We start from the raw sequence: 17,355 nt of genomic DNA on the forward strand, positions 1-17,355 counted from the left end.
TAAATTTAGAAATATTTTCTAAAATAGCCAACTGGTAAACCCACGGCACAAGTCACCTTTGATTATAGACTTCAAGGTCATAAAAAAAGTGAGGCTTTCTGTTTATCCTGAAGTTTGATACACAAGATATTATAAAGAAGACAAATTCAGGGGGTTCTTTTTTTTTTAAATTAATATTGCCCAATCTACCTTCTTAAAGAAAAACAGAGAGAAATTATTTATTTCATTTGGCAACAATACAGCCTCTCTCTTCCAAAGAACTCAAAGTATTTGTACAAATATTCACTGATAGCCTTGTAGAGATGGTGGAAAAGGGGGAGGGTGAAGAAGAAGGGAGGGTGGAGAAGGAGGAGGGTGGACAAGGGGGAGGTGAACAAGAGGGAGAGTAGAGTGGTGGGGGGAGGGTGCAGAAGGAGGAAGGTGGAGAAGGGAGAAGTGGGGAGGGTGGAGAAGAGAGGAGAGTGGAGAAGGGAGAGGGTGGAGAAGAGGGAAGGGTGGAGGAGGAGGAGGGTGGAGAAAGGAGGAGGGTGGAGGAGGGAGGGTAGAGAAGGGGAGGAGGGTGGAGAAGGAGGGAGGGTGGAGAAGGGGAGGAGTGTGGGGAAGAGGGATGGTAGGGAAGGGGGAGGGTGGAGAGAGGAGATGAAAAAGAGAGAAAGAGAAGAAGGAAGTACCTGCAGGGGTAAGTGGTAAAAATGAGAAAATAATTTTCCTATTTTTCTTAATAATTCCCAGGATGTCCGTAGCTCAGTCAACTCACCACTAAGTCAGTTGCAAATTCTGTTCTCCACCTAATATCTGCTGTACAATGAGACCACTTGTGCTCTATAAAATTGTTCTTGCACGGTTGCGTCTGTCTCAGCAGAGAAAACGTATAAATATTTGCACAAGCCGGCCTGTTACCTCTGGGAGTCCAGGATTGTTTCAAAGTGGCTTCAATTCAGTTTACTGAGTAATTCTTTTTTTTTTTTTAAGATTTTATTTATTTATTTGACAGATAGAGATCACAAGTAGGCAGAGGCAGAGAGAGAGAGGAGGAAGTAGGCTCCCTGCCGAGGAGAGAGCCCGATGTGGGGCTCGATCCCAGGACCCTGGGATCATGACCTGAGCCGAAGGCAGAGGCTTTAACCCACTGAGCCACCCAGGCGCCCCTACTGAGTAATTCTTGAGCATCACCTAAGTTCTGGCCTTTCTTGGGATTTGATGGTGGATATATTTAGGCAAGGCTTCTCAGACTGTGTTCCTAGTGCTGGTGATATGTGCAGCACCTGGGATTTTTTAAGAAACGCAAATTCCAGCGCCTGCCCATTGCTACACCTTTCCACACCGGAAGCTCTGGGATTCTGGGGCCACTTCTGCATTTGGTAAGTCTTGGGGTGATTGAAGCACTACGGTCTAAGAACAATTACCATTGTTAGTAGGTGACTTTCTTTCTTTCTTTCTTTCTTTCTTTCTTTCTTTCTTTCTTTCTTTCTTCTTCTTCTTCTTTTTTTTTGGTAAGGATTTTATTTATTTATTTGACAGACAGAGATCACAAGTAGGCAGAGAGGCAGGTGGGGTGGGGGTAGGAGGGGAAGCGGGCTCCCTGCTGAGCAGAGAGCCCAATGCCAGTCGATCCCAGATCCCAGAACCCTGAGATCATGACCTGAGCCCAAGGCAGAGGCTTAACCCACTGAGCCACCCAGGCGCCCCAATAGGTGACTTCCCATGCAAAGTCAGATGAACGGATGGATGACAAAACAAATGACAACAATACAATTAACAGCCCATTGCAGAGTCCGTGGAGCCTATTTGTAAGAACTGAAGAAAACACTGCTTGCTGGCTCAAGCCCATGACGGTGCCCCCCCACTCCCCCACCCCCCTACCCCCAGCCTGGCCTTTGACTTCTTTTTCTCAGTTCATTTGTTCATTGACGACTGTTCACCTTCGTTTGCCAGAAAAACAAAACAGCAACAAATAAAGACATGAACACGACCAGACAAAACCAGAAGCACTGAGAATTGGTGATGTCCTGAGGGCAAGTCTGGTTTTGCTGGATTCCTTGAGCAGCGGGTGCTGTGTTGTTTCTGAGGCGGACAGAACTCCCTGGGGTCCGTTCCCTGGGCCCTGGCCTTGGGAAGACAGCCCCTCTCTCTTCTCCCTCCTTCTTGAAGAGGCGGGCTGAGCTTAGCTCAGCTGTTCTGGTGCAGTCGGAACTTGCCTGGGGACACAAAACTTCCTCCACAAAACTTTGTTTTTGCTTTTTCAATAAAGGAAACACTTTTGTGTCTTCTAAGCTGCCGCTGGCCTCCCGCCTGGCTCCCTGCAGCCCCTTCTTCCCACGACCTGACTCAGCATCTACAGGGGCTTGCTTTGGCATTCAAAACCCTCAGCCGCTTTGCCTGGCAGCGGGTGAAATAGATGCGGTGAGAGCCTCTTTCAGTGAATTTCAAGGGAGTCTTGACTGCGGGAGTCCTGGAAAGTCACGCTGCCCTTGGCGGGGGAGCCACCTAACAGATGAGGACGCTTGGGTTTCGTAATGTGACTTTTGTCACAGTGGATCGCCCTTGAGAATTTCACTTCCTGTTTTAATTGTTTGGAAATGAAATCTGCTGAGATTTCATTTCAAAAGAGCAGCGCAAACCTCGTCAAGAAGCTTTCTGGGCAAACTGGAAAAGCGAATGAGAGCCAAATCGTAGTCCCTGCCTTCCCACAACCGGTTAAATACAAATTTGCGTAGCGGGTGAATCCTGGCAGTTAGGCGTTGACGGTGTGCGCACTTCCCTTGGCGTTCTGAGCACCTGTGGGGGTGCAGGGTCGGGGAAGAAGTTTTGCACTGGAGGGGGTTGTAAATGAACTCTCAGACAGCCAAGGTTTTGCACAGGGGGCGGAGAGCTCGGGAAGAACAGGGAAGGCCTGTTGGAGAAGGGGGGGGGGGTGGATGCTGAGGGATGAAGGGAAGGAGGTGTGTTTGGGCAGCCGCGGGATGTCAAAGACTTAAAAGGCTGTGGGGAGGGACGCCTGGCTGGCTCAGGTCTTGAACCGGGGGTCCTGGGATGGAGTCCCTCACGGGCCTCTGTGCTAAGCGGGGAGCCTGCTTCTCCGTCTCCCACTGCCTGCTGCTCCCTCCTCCCCCGCGTGTGCTCTCTCTGTTAAATGAATGAATGAATGAATGAATGGCTGTAGGGAGTCAGGCTTCAGGGCATTGTGGCAAGTTAAAGAAACATGGACTTCACTCCAGTAGCCAGAAGGAGGTGTGGAAGGTGCTTCCTCAGCGAGGAGAGGCTGAGCCTGTCCCATCTGACAAAGATCACTCTGCGGGAAAGCGGGAGGCTGCCTGGATGGCAAGGCCAGTGGCGAGGCTGCCTCCCCTTCCGGTGCTAGTCTGTCCGCCTGCCCCAGAGTTCCCGGCAGAGCCCAGGTCGCAGCCCCTGTGGAACTGGAGGCGCAGCCAGAACCAGAACATAGCATGCCAGAAAGTTCTTTCAGGTATTAGACATTGCCTTACAATTCGTGTAGATCTTTGCCTTTTGCTTCATAAAATTGGTGCTCTGGGAAGCTGGGCCATGTTGGTGCCCTGTGGTCTAGGGTGCGTCCTCTGCGTCCTCCAGGGCCACCCATTCTTCAAGTTGGGGATGAGTCTCGCACCATGCCAGCCTCTCTGCTGCCATCGCTTTGCACAATACCAGAGCAACGGTGCCAGGCTCACTGTGTGGAGCTGCAAAGCACATTTACACAAAGAATACCTTTCTGTGTCATGTAGACAATGGCTTCCCTTGTCCTGAGTGAAAGGATTTCCTGAATGGGACTTCATTAAATTAATTCTATTCATTCTCTTTGAACACTTTTCCTCCCCTCACTCTGATTCTCTGTTAATTGGCTTTACAGTTCCGTAGATAGCTAATTGGCAGGCCTGGAGGAGTGGGGTGGACGCTCTAATGGGAGGTCTGGAGCTTTAGCTCCATCACACAGTTTGTTTGTTTTTTTTATCCTGGGTCTGACTTTTCTGAGGTGGAGAGTATAAATTAACATTAACTGGGCCCTCACTGGGTGCCAGACACTACCCTGGGCTACGTTACTTTGTTTCTTTACAACACGTGGAAGCTGGAGGCTGTTAGGATTATTGTTCCTGTTTCCCAGATGAGAAGACTGGCATTTGGAGATTTCTCAAGTTTCTCAGAGTTCCACAGCCAAGGAACGAGAGGACCACGCTATGACCTCAGGTGGTCAGAATCCAACGTGTGAGTTTCCAGTCTGTCCACTGCGGGAATGAAATGGAAACGTGGGTGCACGACTAGACCCCATAACACGTACGATCCTTGGCCACCCTGGCATTCCCGATTTTGTGAACTTTTTAATGTTTTTTTCTTATTTTTACTTAAGTAAAATTTATTTAATTTTACTTAAGTCCTCTCTACTCCCAATGTGAAGCTCGAATTCATGACCCTGAGATCAAGAGCCCCATGCTCCTCCAACTGAGCCAGCCAGGTGCCCCTGATTTTGTGAACTTTTAAAAAAGCAGACTGATTCTGAGGAAAATTGGGTGGGCAGAGTACTGTGCTCTTCTCTAGGAGATCACCTTGAGACGAAAGGGTACCCAGTAAGACTTTTCCACTGGAATTGTGTTTTTTTTTTTTTCTTTTCTCATTTTTATTGAGTATATGGATAGAAATTGGAGAGGTAAATGTATTTTAAAATTTTCTTTAAGATTTATTTATTTGAGAAAGCAAGAGCACGAGTAGGGGAAGGGGCAAAGGGAGAGGGAGAAGCAGACTCCCTACTGGGCAGGGAGCCTTACAGGAGACTTGATCCGGGGACCCCAGGACTATGACCCAAGCCAAAGGCAGATGCTCAACCGACTGAGCCACCCGGGCACCCGGAGATTAGTGCATTTTAAAGAAAAACTTGATTTTCTTTTTAGTTTTAAAAGAAAAATGAAGACATTGCCAACGCCCCAGTCTTCTGGGGCTGCCATATCGAAACGTCACAGATGGGTGAAATTTATTTTCTTACCGTTGGGGAGGCTGGAAGTCAGATGAAAGTTCCAGCAGGGTTCGGTTTCTGGTGACAGTTCTCTTCCTTGTTTGCAGATGTCTGCTTTGTCCTCATGTGGCCTTTTCTCTTGGGGGGAGGTGGGGGGGGTAGGAGCAGGAGAGCTCTTCTTTTTATAAAGCCACCAGTCCTAGTGGATTAGGACTCCATCCTCATGCCCTCATTTAACCTTAATTACCTCCCAAAGACCTTACTTCCAAGTGTTGCCACACTGTGGGGTTGGGACTTCAATATACACATTTGCGGGACACAATTTAGTCTGCAGCACGCTCTAACATTGCCTTGACATTGAGCTCCCCTTACCCTAGGGCGGGAGCCCCAGTGACTTGAGTCTGGTCCTACCTTGTGCACACAGAGGAGTTAGCTCTTCCGTGGTGCACATTTCATTGGCCTCCCCCTCTCGTGTGTCTGGAGCACTTCAGGCTGGTGTCCATGGGAAGTCCCCTCCACCCATCACTACCTTGCAATGTTTTGTTGTTCTGTTATTATGTTTGCCAAGCTGTCTCTCTTTCCCTAGGTTTGAAAATGCAAATAGATATTTCTCATAAGAATTGTATCATTTCGGGGGGCCTGGGTGGCTCAGTGGGTTAAGCCACTGCCTTCGGTTCAGGTCATGATCTCGGGGTCCTGGGATCGAGCCCCGCATCAGGCTCTCTGCTCAGCAGGGAGCCTGCTTCCTCCTCTCTCTCTGCCTGCCTCTCTGCCTGCTTGTTATCTCTCTCTGTCAAATAAAGAAAAACTTATAAAAAAAAAAAGAATTGTATCATTTCTTTTTCTGGTGTATTTTATTGGAAATCTCTGTTGTATACTATATATGCTATTCTGGGGAAATGCCACTTCCTTTATTATAAACATTACAGAATGACGATAATATAATTGATCACATTTCCAGAGCACTTTCAATTTGCAAATTGATCGATTTGGTCGCTGGGGGGAAAGCAAGACATGTATTCTTATTTTCATTTTACAGAAGAGGAAATCAAAACAAAGAATTCACCGACTTATACAAGGGAGCTGGGAAATTTTCTATCCGCTAAGTTTTCTTCCTGTGAGGTCCCATCACCCACACCACACTCTGTAAACTCATGCCCCAATTTCTCCAGGCCACCTACTGACTCTTATCTCGTGGCACGTGGACCCCCTTGACATAAGAAAGCATTCTTCCCTAGACCTCTGTTCTGGGTTGTGGGGACCTCAGTCAATTCAAGAGTGAAGTTCACGAAGATTCAGTGACGGGTTTGTTCCTGCTGTTCCTCCTTGGAATGGCTGCCCCCGGGTGTCTTCAGCTTCAGGGTCACCCTGCCGCTGAGACACAGCACTGCTGAGCTCACGGGGCACCCCAGGCTTGTTTTGACTGTACATGGATGTCATCTTGGAGCTGTGGCTACTGTGGTTTGGATGCAAAGCTCTGAAGATGACTGTAAACACTCCACCCCCCGTCCCATTGGAAAAACCCAGTCCAAGGAAAACAGCAAAAGCTCATTGAAACTAAGACAACAGCACAAATATTTATGGGGGCAGAAATTGAAATACTAGCAAAAACAAAGAATGCTTTTCAGATCGGTATTAATTACATGAAAACAAACATCATGGTATCTAATGGAATTTTTTTTTTTTTTAACCATCAGATCAGGTACCTTCTAATGATTGTTACAACTAGAAGGATAAAGTCATAGAAATGGCTTACTCAATGAAGTGACTAGTTTCAGCCATTTGCCTTTCTTTTGAGTGTCCGGTGTTGCCCAATTTAGAGTAAGGGCACAGGAATGGGGCTCAGGACAAATGCCATAAGTAGTTGTGAAACTCTGAGCCTGGCACCTAACCCTGCCCAAAGTGACCTTCAGTTTATTCACTTGAGAAGAAGAGAGAAGAGAAAAGAAGGGACTGCGGAGAGAGCTATGCAGACATGGTATCCTCCAGAGACTGAACTCTAGGCCCTCTGGCTCCCACTAGGGGCTAGAACTGGGATGCTCAGGTTCAAATCCCAGCTTCATTATCTGCTAGCCGCCTGACCTTGACAGATTCCTCCTCTCTCCGTGCCACCCCTCCCTTGCTTGTAAAATCCCAATCTCTTTGTGCTAGGAGCATTAAATTAGTAAATATATGTAAGTCCTTCAGAGAGTGCCTAGCACGTAGTAAGTACCTGACAAGCATTAGGTGTTACTATTATTATTATTAGATGACCTTCCTTGGAGGAAATATAATGGGCACCCAGAGGAAAGAAAGAATGAAGGGGATTTCTTTAAGGATTCTGGGCTTGGCTTAGGGATAAATAGAAGAAAGAAAAGAAACTAATATTTAAAGACTTGTCTATTCCTATTGACTAGTTAAGAGATGATACAAATGAGGACTCAAAAAATATTTTCTCTAGGAATAAAGAATCCTGTGAAATATGGTTTTTTTTTAAATTTCTATTTTTTTTTGGAAGAGGAGTCTGAAGATCAGAGAGGTTAAGTAACTTGCTTGAGATCACACAGCCAGCAGTGGCTGAGCTGGGATTTGGTCCCAGGTCTCTGCAGCTCTGAAGCCCATCTCTTCTGTTATACCATAATGCTTCCCAGAAGGTGTTGGCCAGGAAGGGGAGACTAACGTGTCCTGCCAGAATAAGCCTGGGCTCCTGCTTGGTGACAGCCGCCCAGCAGCTGAGCAGGGCCAGGAGTGTGGTAATTCCACCGAGTCCTGCCCGCCCCTTCCTCACCAGCCGTTGCCCTCCCCTCCCGCCCAGCTGCTACTGTCACCCAGACTTCCCCGCTCACCCCTCCCGGCTAACAGGACCAATGCCCAGGCTGAATGGGCTTAATATGCGGATGTTTTGCACGCACAATTAGCAGATACATAGCTGACTATGTTTGTGTTTGGCTTCCAACCGAGAAGAACACGCAGCTCGGCTCCTGTCCTGGCCCTTCGCTCCCTTAACCCCCACAGTAGTAATGCCTGCTTCAGGAAGACCCAAAGACCCAGTTGGCTTAGACATCCATGGAAAAGGCAATTCTCTTGCTCATCGGTGTGTTAGCTGTCAGGGCTCCAGAGGTGAGTAAAGCTGGGCCCTCCGGGAGATCTCTTGCAACTGGGGAGAAGGCAAGGGGGCGGGGCTAGAGGCTGGCAGAGGTGCTGCCAGATGGCAGACTGGTGGTGGTGGGGGGGGTTACTCAGCCTGGGACGACTGGGGAAAGCTTCACAGAGAAGGGATAATTGGAGTTGCAGGGGGAGTCTGAAGGGGCTCAAGGAAGGGCAAAACAGCGACAACCACAGATAGGAGGTCCAGAGTCAGGAAAGAGGACTTCCGGTGGCAGGTGGCATCAGGCGTCCGGGGAGGACCTTGGCTATGGAGTGGGGGGTGGGGGGACTGCAGACTCTTGGGGCCTGGGACCCAGGGAGAGTTTAAAGAGAGAGCCATGCGGCTGTCTGGAGTTACATTCAGACACTATGGAAGAGCGACAGTGGCCCCGTCCCCTCTGTTACAGGTGACAGAGGGAGAGTGGAAGAGAAGTTATTGAGGTGACTATGAAAACTCAGCCCAAGGGGCGCCTGGATGGCGCAGTCATTAAGCGGCTGCCTTCAGCTCAAGTCATGATCCCAGGGTCCTGGGACAAAAGCCTGCCCTCTGCCAAAGAGCACCCATGAGGGAAGTCGCCTCTCAGAGCCTCCACAGGGAGGATGCTCAGAGGCAGAGGCGGACACCCCACGATCATGCTTTCCTCATCTCCTCTGTCATCGAGAGCCTGCTGCAAGTCGCTAGGGAACTAAACGCAAGGGAAGTAGGGGTAGAAGAGCCAGTGCCTACCCTCCAGAGATTTGCTGACTCGCTGTGAGGGAGGATAAGTAAACAGGAAAGCATGTTAGGGTATGAGCCATGCTGTGGTAAAAGTGAGATGGAGAAACCATGAGGTCAGGGAAGACTTCCTGGAGGAGGTGGTATGGGACTTGAATCTCGATGGATTTGTAGAAGTTGGTGGAAATCTAGAACCTGTGCCTTCCAGCAGAGGAAACAGACTGTGAAAAAGTGTGGAGAGGAAGCAGGGTGGGAGCAGCAAGAGATCCAGGGCACATAGAATAGGGAGCCTGTGACCTTGGATTTTAAAAATGAAGTCTGAAAAAAAGAAGAGTAACTATTTAAGGTGTGGATATATTCTTTAACTTCATTGTGATAATCCCTTCACAGTGGAGACATACATTAAACCACATTGTACACATTAAAAAAATCATGTTAGGGATGCATGGGTGGCGCAGTGAGTTGATCCTCTGTCTTCGGCTTGGGTCATGATCCCAGAGGCCTGGGATCAGGCCCCGCATCGGGTTCTCTGCTCAGTGGGGAGCCTGCTTCCCCCTCTCTCTCTGCCTGCCTCTCTGCCTACTTGTGATCTCTGTCAAATAAATAAATAAAATCTTTTTTAAAAAATCACGTTATATGACCTAAATATATACAATTTTTGTCAGTCATACGTCAGTAGAGCTGGGGAAAAAAATGAACTTTGAGCAATTTCAGAGCTAGAGGTTGTTCCACAATAATAGCAAGAGTTTCACATCAAGTAGCAGTCACCTCAATTCTGGCACAGGCGGGACCCCAGGGGATACACGGGCGGGCCTTCCTGATGACAGGAAGTTGGTTCAACTGAGTCCTACCAGGCTGAGTTGGGACACCAGCGGTGCTGGGCCAAGAACACCTGGTTCCTTGGGTGGAGGGTTGGACACATATCTTCTGAGCCCTCCCTCTCCAGAGGGTTTCTAGTTTGCTCCCCAACTTCATGTCAGCTTGCTGAGGAGTAAACCTTAACACAGTGCTCCATTCACGGTGAGGCTTCCTGCAAACCATCTTAGAGACCCAAAGGTAAGAATTACTTAGGTATATTTTACAGTTCTCTGGGGACCGGGCTCGTCCTTCCTGACCACAGCAGGCAACATTGATTCCGGGGTCAGCAGGGTCTGACCAGCAGAACATCCCCCTTACTCCCCGGCTGCACTACACATTTCATCCCATGAGTTACAAAACATCCGCTTTTCCGTCGGCGTGGGTACCTCCTTTCCCTGGACTGGAGTCGGGGCACGTGGGGCTTATCCGTGTTCTGCAGCCAGTTCCCCCAGGGAATAGGGGCCAGGCGGTGCATTTCTATTTCTTCCTTTTGAAACCGAGGGGCTGGGCTACAGTATTCATGGGGTCTCGTCCATACCCAACTCCTGGTAGATCGTCGAGGTGCCTGCCAAGTATCTTGATCACACTTCCAGCCTTCTAAGGGGGTAACTAGGTTATTAATACAAGGCCTAGATCGTCGAGGTGCCTGCCAAGTATCTTGATCACACTTCCAGCCTTCTAAGGGGGTAACTAGGTTATTAATACAAGGCTTCCAACAGAAGCATTCCTTGACCATGCATTTCACATACCATGAACTAGTCTGTTCTCTCCTTCGCTCCATCTCTTTTCATTTCCTTCTTGGCTCCCCGTGCCAGGTGGAGAAGCCAGAGAAAGAAGCCTTGGTCTTAAACTGGGCACAGCTGTGTGTTTAAGAAACATGAATGATGCCATTTGGTTTTGACAGGGTTTCTTTTCTCCTTGCTAGAGGAGCCAGGAATTTTCACTTGCTCCTGTGTCCTTACCCTCCTAGACAATCCCACCAAATTATTGGAACTTCTTACAGAGAAAGAACAGCATGAGCTGGGAATTGGCGACTGTCCTATGCTTGTGTGATGAATAGATCAAAGAGAATTATGAGGAAACCATTAACTTAAGCCAGAAGAAAGCCCAGCAAGTTACAGACTACAGAAAGTATAAACTGCAAATTAATCGCCCATCTTGGAAATATCCTAGTTTTTCAGAGTATTATAAAGTTCCAAAAGGGAACTTGGAAATCAACAAGTCCTACTGTATCTTTTTGCAGATAAGGGAATTTAAGACTAAAAATAAGTTAACTCATCCAAGGTCACAATACTATTTGATCTCATTTTGGGGAGCTGTCAAATAAAATGACAAATTAAAAAGAAGGGCTAATTGTCCAAAGTAGAGTACAGAAAACTTTTTCTTAAAGGGCCCCATAGTAAATATTTTAGGTTTATGGGCCATACAGTCTCTGCCGTGGTAGCAAAAGCATCATAGACACGTAAAGGAAGGGACATGGCTATGTTCCAATAAAACTTTATTTAGAAAAATAGGCAACGACTCTAGGATAGCTATTAACAATTATTTTTTTATATTATGTTTAAGAAGATTTCATTTTTAAGTGATCTCTACACTCAGTGTGGGGCTCAAACTCACCAGCCCAAGATGAAATGTCATGTGCTCCACTGACTGAGCCGGCCAGGCCCCCCACATAACAATAATTAGAAAAAAGGAAAGAAAAGAAAAAGTGTTGGCAAGCATGTTGGAAAATTGGAACCCTCAAACGTTGCTACTGGGGATGTAAAATGGTACAGCCACTGTGGAAGACAGTTTGGCAGTTCTTCAAAAAGTTAAACATAGAATTACCATATGACTCAGTGATTTTACTTTTAGGGATATATGCAAAACGATTGAAACAGGCACTTGAACAAGCACCTGTACCAACATGCTCATAGCAAGACTCTTCATAATAGCTAAAAGGTAGGACGAGCCGGAGTATCCATCGATGGATAAATAAACGGTTACATGCACATAATATACAAAACTACTCAGCCATAAGATGGAAGGAAGCCCTGACATAAGCTTCACGGGGGGTGAGACTCCAAACCAGGGCGCTAAGCAAAACACGCCAGACTAAAGACTACGTATTGTATGGTTTCATTTACATTAAAGATCCAGAACAGATAAGCGCATAGCGACAGAACTCCGATGGCTGGCCGGGGGTGGGGAGGGTGGGAGGGATGGAAGGGTGGGAGGAATGAGGGGGGTGCCAGGAGCTGGGGGAAGGAGGCAAGCGGGAGAAATTGCTTCACGAACCCAGGGTTTTGCTTTGCAATGCTGGAAATGTTTTGGAACGGGATAGAAACGGTGGTTGCGTAACACTGAACGGAGTAAATGCCTCTGAATTGTTCACTTTGAAATCGTTTCCTTGAAAACACTTTAATTTTATAAGAATTTCACCTTGGGGCGCCTGGATGGCTCAATGGGTTAAAGCCTTTGCCTTCAGCTCAGGTCATGATCCCAGGGTCCTGAGATCGAGCCCCGCATCAGGCTCTCTGCTCAGCCGGGAGCCTGCTTCCCTTCCCCTCTCTCTGCCTGCCTCTCTGCCTACTTGTGATCTCTGTCAAATAAATAAATAAAATCTTAAAAAAAAAGGATTTCTCCTCAATAAATTATTAAAAGCAAACAGGCCACACGGTGGATATGACCCATAGATGAGCTAATCCAGCAATTCCTGTTATAAAAGAGAGAACAGAATGGTTCAATGAAAGGCATGTTACCATCGTCAACGATGTTTGTTGTTAATGTTACACTCATTTTATCCCGTCCAGGAATGGAAATAGAGCCATTTTCCAGCTGTAGTATTTTCAGAGCCAAGAATATTTATGAGCATAAAGACGCCTCCAAACCCAACCAGGTGGGTCGTGGATAAATTTCAGACTAAATTTAAATCTGTTGAACCTTTTGGTAAAGACAAAATTCAATGTTGAAGGGCTTTTCCTATTTTTAGAACCCGCGGGACATCCATCCCAATTTTGGGAACTAAAATAAATGTTTGGGACTTTCTGTCAACTTCCTGTTTCTATGGAAGAAGAAGCTAGAAAAGTCTCATGTAAAATGTGCCAGAAGCTTTTTGGAATATCAAAGAATTCCCAGGAAACAAGGGAACGAGTTCATTGTAAAAGAATCTGAAAGACACCAGATAATTTTCTGTAATAAATACACAGGACAGCTCTTTCTCTGAGCCAACGCGAGGGATTTAATCAATCGGAGGTTCAGCGACCTCAGAGCCATGTCTAATTCAGACCCAGAGACAAGCAATGAAAGATTGTGTGCTGGGGAACGATGAGAAATTCTCATGTGAAACAGGACACTTTGGCCCACTAGGCTTCCTGCTATTCTAAGTGAATTTTAACAGTTAGGAGATGTGAGAGAAAGAGGTTATTTTCAAAAGGGAAGAAGGGAGATGCAGAAGGGTGTCTGCATGGGACTCTGCTGGGTGGGACCGCTTTCCCACTTGACAGAGGTTTCTAGAGCGCCATTGCTGGGGGGCGACAGGGGCGGGGGTTGAGGGGGAGACAAACACCACTTAGGTGGCTTTTGCTCAGAGAATAGCCGTGTTTAAAGTTAAACAGGGCCCATTTAGACTTTAAAAGAGTCACAACAAGTGGGGCTGCCTGGCTTCAGAAGGACTCCTTCCTGGATGGCGGTCTGGTCTTTCTCCTTGGTGGGGCTGGGCATCCCTCTTCCTCCCCGCAGACACATCTAACAGTCCTTATTCTCATTTTAGCGGGAATGAGCTTACGCTGATGGGCATTTACATTTAGTCTACTTTAACCGTGAAATCACACCTGCTGTTTCCTGAGTTCTCATTTGGGGGAGCAGACTGGATGGAACAGAGTATTTCTGGGCAGAAGCCCCCTTGGGGACCCTGAACATTCACTTTATAGGGGCTCCCAATTCTGTCCAAGACTAAGGCTGCCCCAGGAAGTGTCACTGGCTTTGGGAGCGCAGATGAGAAGCTCTTGGAATGAGGGGCGGGCACCAGAACACTGGAGGACATTTGTTGCTCCTGGAAGATTTCACTCAGCTCCACCTCTTAGGCTGAAACCGCTGTTCACAGCCACAGTGTGGGAAGGGTTATAGAAGATGCTTCCCCCGCCGCCCTCTTTTTGCTTTGCTGTATTTTCTACAAACTACTATATTCTTTCAATAATCAGTAAAAAAAAAAAAAAAATTGTAAAATTACAAAAAACATCTTCAGCCTATAAATTATTTTCAGGCCTGAAAAAGACAATGGGGTGGGGCGCCTGGGTGGTTCAGTGGGTTAAGCCTCTGCCTTTGGCTCAGGTCAGGATCCCAGGGTCCTGGGATCTGGCCCTGCATCAGGCTCCCTGCTCACTGGAGAGTCTGCTTCTCCCTCTGCCTCTCCCCTTCCCACCCTCCAGGTATCTTTTGCTCACTCTCTCTCTCTCTCTCTCTCTCAAATAAATAAATAAATAAATAAAATCTATAAGAAAAAGAAGAAGACAATTGGAGGGTCACCTGACTGGCTCAGTCAGTAAAGCATGCAATTCTTGATGTCCAAGTTATGAGTTCAAGGTCCACACTGGGGGTAGAGTTTATTTAAGATATTTTTTTTTATTGTTTTAATTAAAAAAAGGAAAAAAGGAAGGAAGAGACCGTTGGAATCATCGGAACTGTTCTGTTCCTGCGTGTGGAGACACAGTCTTGGCAATAGCTACCCTTTTGTACCACTCCCCACATCCTTGAATTGAAATACCACAAATAAGGGGTGCCTGGGTGGCTCGGTCAGTTAAGCGTCTGCCTTGGGCTCAGGTCACAATCCCAGGGGTCCTGTGAGCCTGCTTCTCTCTCTCCCTCTGCCCGCTGCTCTGCCTGCTTGTGCTCTTTCTCTCTCTCTATGTCAAATAAATAAATAAAATCTTTTTTTAAAAAAGATTTTATTTATTTATTTGACAGACAGAGATCACAAGTAGGCAGAAAGGCAGCCAGAGAGAGAAAGGAGGAAGCAGGCTCCCTGCTGAGTAAAATCTTAAAAACAAACCAAACAACCAACCAAACAAACAAACCCACAAATACTATGCTCATTGTTTGCAATCGTATCTCCCTTATTGGATTGTATAAGAATAGGAGAAAGTGGGGGAATGAGTGAATGGGGACCCAGGATATTGCATCATGATGACTTTAAGGAGACATGGATAGGAAGAAAAAGGAGTACTAAAATATATATTTATAAATAAAATGTGAACATATTATATATAGCATACATATAAACATACAAATTGCATATAATATACATATATATGTTATATATATTATAAAATGTAAAAGCAGCATTTTTAAAAGTAAATGAAATATGTATAAATAAAATACAAACATATATTTAATATTTACAAAATATTCCTTTTCCTTTCTTTTTTAATTTATTTATTTATCTTATTTTATTTTATTTTTTTAAAAGATTTTATTTATTTATTTGACAGAGAGATAGATCACAAGTAGGCAGAGAGGCAGTCAGAGAGAGAGGAGGAAGCAGGCTCCCCGCTGAGCAGAGAGCCTGATGCGGGCCTTGATCCCAGGACTCTGGGACCATGACCTGAGCTGAAGGCAGAAGCTTTAACCCACTGAGCCACCCACGCGCCCTTCCTTTCTTTTTTTAAAATTTATTTATTTGATGGGGTGCCTGGGTGGCTTGGTGGTTAAAGCCTCTGCCTTTGGCTCAGGTCATGATCCCAAGGTCCTGGGATCAAGCCCCGCATCGGGTTCTCTGCTCAGCAGGGAGCCTGCTTCCTTCTCTCTCTCTGCCTGCCTCTCTGCCTACTTGTGATGCCTGTCAAAGAAATAAATAAATCTTTAAAAAAAATAAAACTTATTTATTTGAGAGAGAGAGAGAGCAGGGGGAGGAGCAAAGGAAGAGGGAGAGAACTGTTTTTTTTTTTTTTTTTTTAAAGTTCCAGGCGTCCTTGGGTGTTACCCGCCTTTATTTTTTTTTTTAATTTTTATTTTTTTTTCTCGATTAATAACTTCTTTATTCTGGAAAAGCAAATGAAAGTCATATTCATATAAACACTGACATTACAAAGTACAGGGAGAGGGGGAAGGGAGAGGGAAACACAAACCTCTACAAATCCTGCTAATACTGTCTCACCAAACAAGACCATAATGCTTTGTCCCATATTCAATCACTTATATAATAAACCACAAATAAAATCTTCTCTGGAAGATACATCGTTCCTCTTTGAGACGGCAGGGAAAACGGACCGGAAGTTGGGGGAGGAGGCTTTATTCTTTTGGCAGATCCTCTCAGTCATTATAGATATTGCTGCGCTGTTAATAAAAAATATATGCTTCTCTGTAAAGCATTAAAAAAAAAATCCAAAGATGAGATGGCTGAGGTCTCAGCTCAAGTATCTCCAAATACATTGTTGTCCATTCCCTGACCTTCCCATGTGTTATTTCTTGGTTGTTTTCCGGATCAATGCCATTCTCTGTTTGTGGGCCTCTGTGGTGCAAGCCTTTTTGTAGGGTCGGATTTCTTCAGAGCCAAATCCTGGGATCCACATGTTCCACTGGCGTTCTAGATGCAGCTGGACATCCTTCACCTCCAGGGTGCTGGACTCGCGATGCCGAGCAAGCTGGCAGGCTGCCGTCACCACACTCTCAATAAAATCATCAGCAATCTGCAGCAGCATCTCTTCCACATCTTCATCCAATTGCTCATTAGGATCCACTTCTCTTACTAAGTCTTGTAATTTCTTCTTGGTCAATACCTGATTGTTTTCAGGGCTGAGTCGCCCTCCTGTCCCAGGAGTGCCTGGTATCTTTACCACTGTGGTGCTATTGGCCATGGAGCCTTGTGGAGGGGTGCTGGCTGGTTCCGGTTTTATGGATGAGAAATTGGAGAGGTTGATTAGGGCTGAGGGGCCAAACTGGTTCATAATCTGTCGAGCTTTGGACTTCAGCTCATAGAGCTTATCGAGATCCTGTTTCTTTTTGGAGCTGTGAGGACCAAGGCCAATCAGAGGCAGCAGCGTCTATCTCCCCATGATATGCGGAGACTGCCCCAGTGAAGCGTTCGTCTCAGCAGCCGGTCCGACTGCTCGGCCCTCCCCGAGTCTATTTTTTTTTTTTAATTTTTAATTTTTTATTAACATATAATATACTATTAGCCCCTGGGGTACAGGTCTGTGAATCATCAGGCTTAAACACTTCACAGCACTCACCACAGCACATACCCTCCCCAATGTCCATAACCCCACCACCCTCTTCCTACCCCTTTCTCTCCCCCGGCAACCCTCAGTATGTTTTGTGAGATTAAGAGTCTCTTATGGGGACGCCTGGGTGGCTCAGTTGGTTAAGCAGCTGCCTTCGGCTCGGGTCATGATCCCAGAGTTTTGGGATCGAGTCCCGCATCGGGCTCCTTGCTCGGCAGGGAGCCTGCTTCTCCCTCTGCCTCTGCCTGCCACTCTGTATGCCTGTGCTCGCTCTCTCTTCCTCTCTCTCTCTGATAAATAAATAAAATCTTTAAAAAAAAAAAAAAAAAGAGTCTCTTATGGTTTGTCTCCCTCCCGATCCCATCTTGTTTCATCTTTTCCTTCCCCCAAGCCCCCCAACTTTGCTTCTCAACTTCCTCATATCAGGGAGATCATACGATAATTGTCTTTCTCTGATTGGCTTATTTCACTCAGCATAATACAGACGGAGAGAATCT

The 17,355-nt window shown here is 46.4% G+C and overlaps 1 protein-coding gene across 1 annotated transcript; it reads right to left on the reverse strand.

Moving 5' to 3' along the window:
• Positions 1–15,646: 15,646 nt before the first annotated feature.
• On the reverse strand, positions 15,647–16,753 carry LOC125082218 (transcription initiation factor TFIID subunit 12-like). The gene has a single exon (XM_047697586.1). It carries the CDS (start codon positions 16,580–16,582, stop codon positions 16,097–16,099), a length of 486 nt encoding a protein of 161 aa, XP_047553542.1. The 5' UTR covers positions 16,583–16,753; the 3' UTR covers positions 15,647–16,096.
• Between the last annotated feature and the right edge of the window lie 602 nt (positions 16,754–17,355).

This window comes from Lutra lutra, chromosome 12 (genome assembly GCF_902655055.1).
Source record: "Lutra lutra chromosome 12, mLutLut1.2, whole genome shotgun sequence".
NCBI classification, from domain to species: domain Eukaryota; kingdom Metazoa; phylum Chordata; class Mammalia; order Carnivora; family Mustelidae; genus Lutra; species Lutra lutra.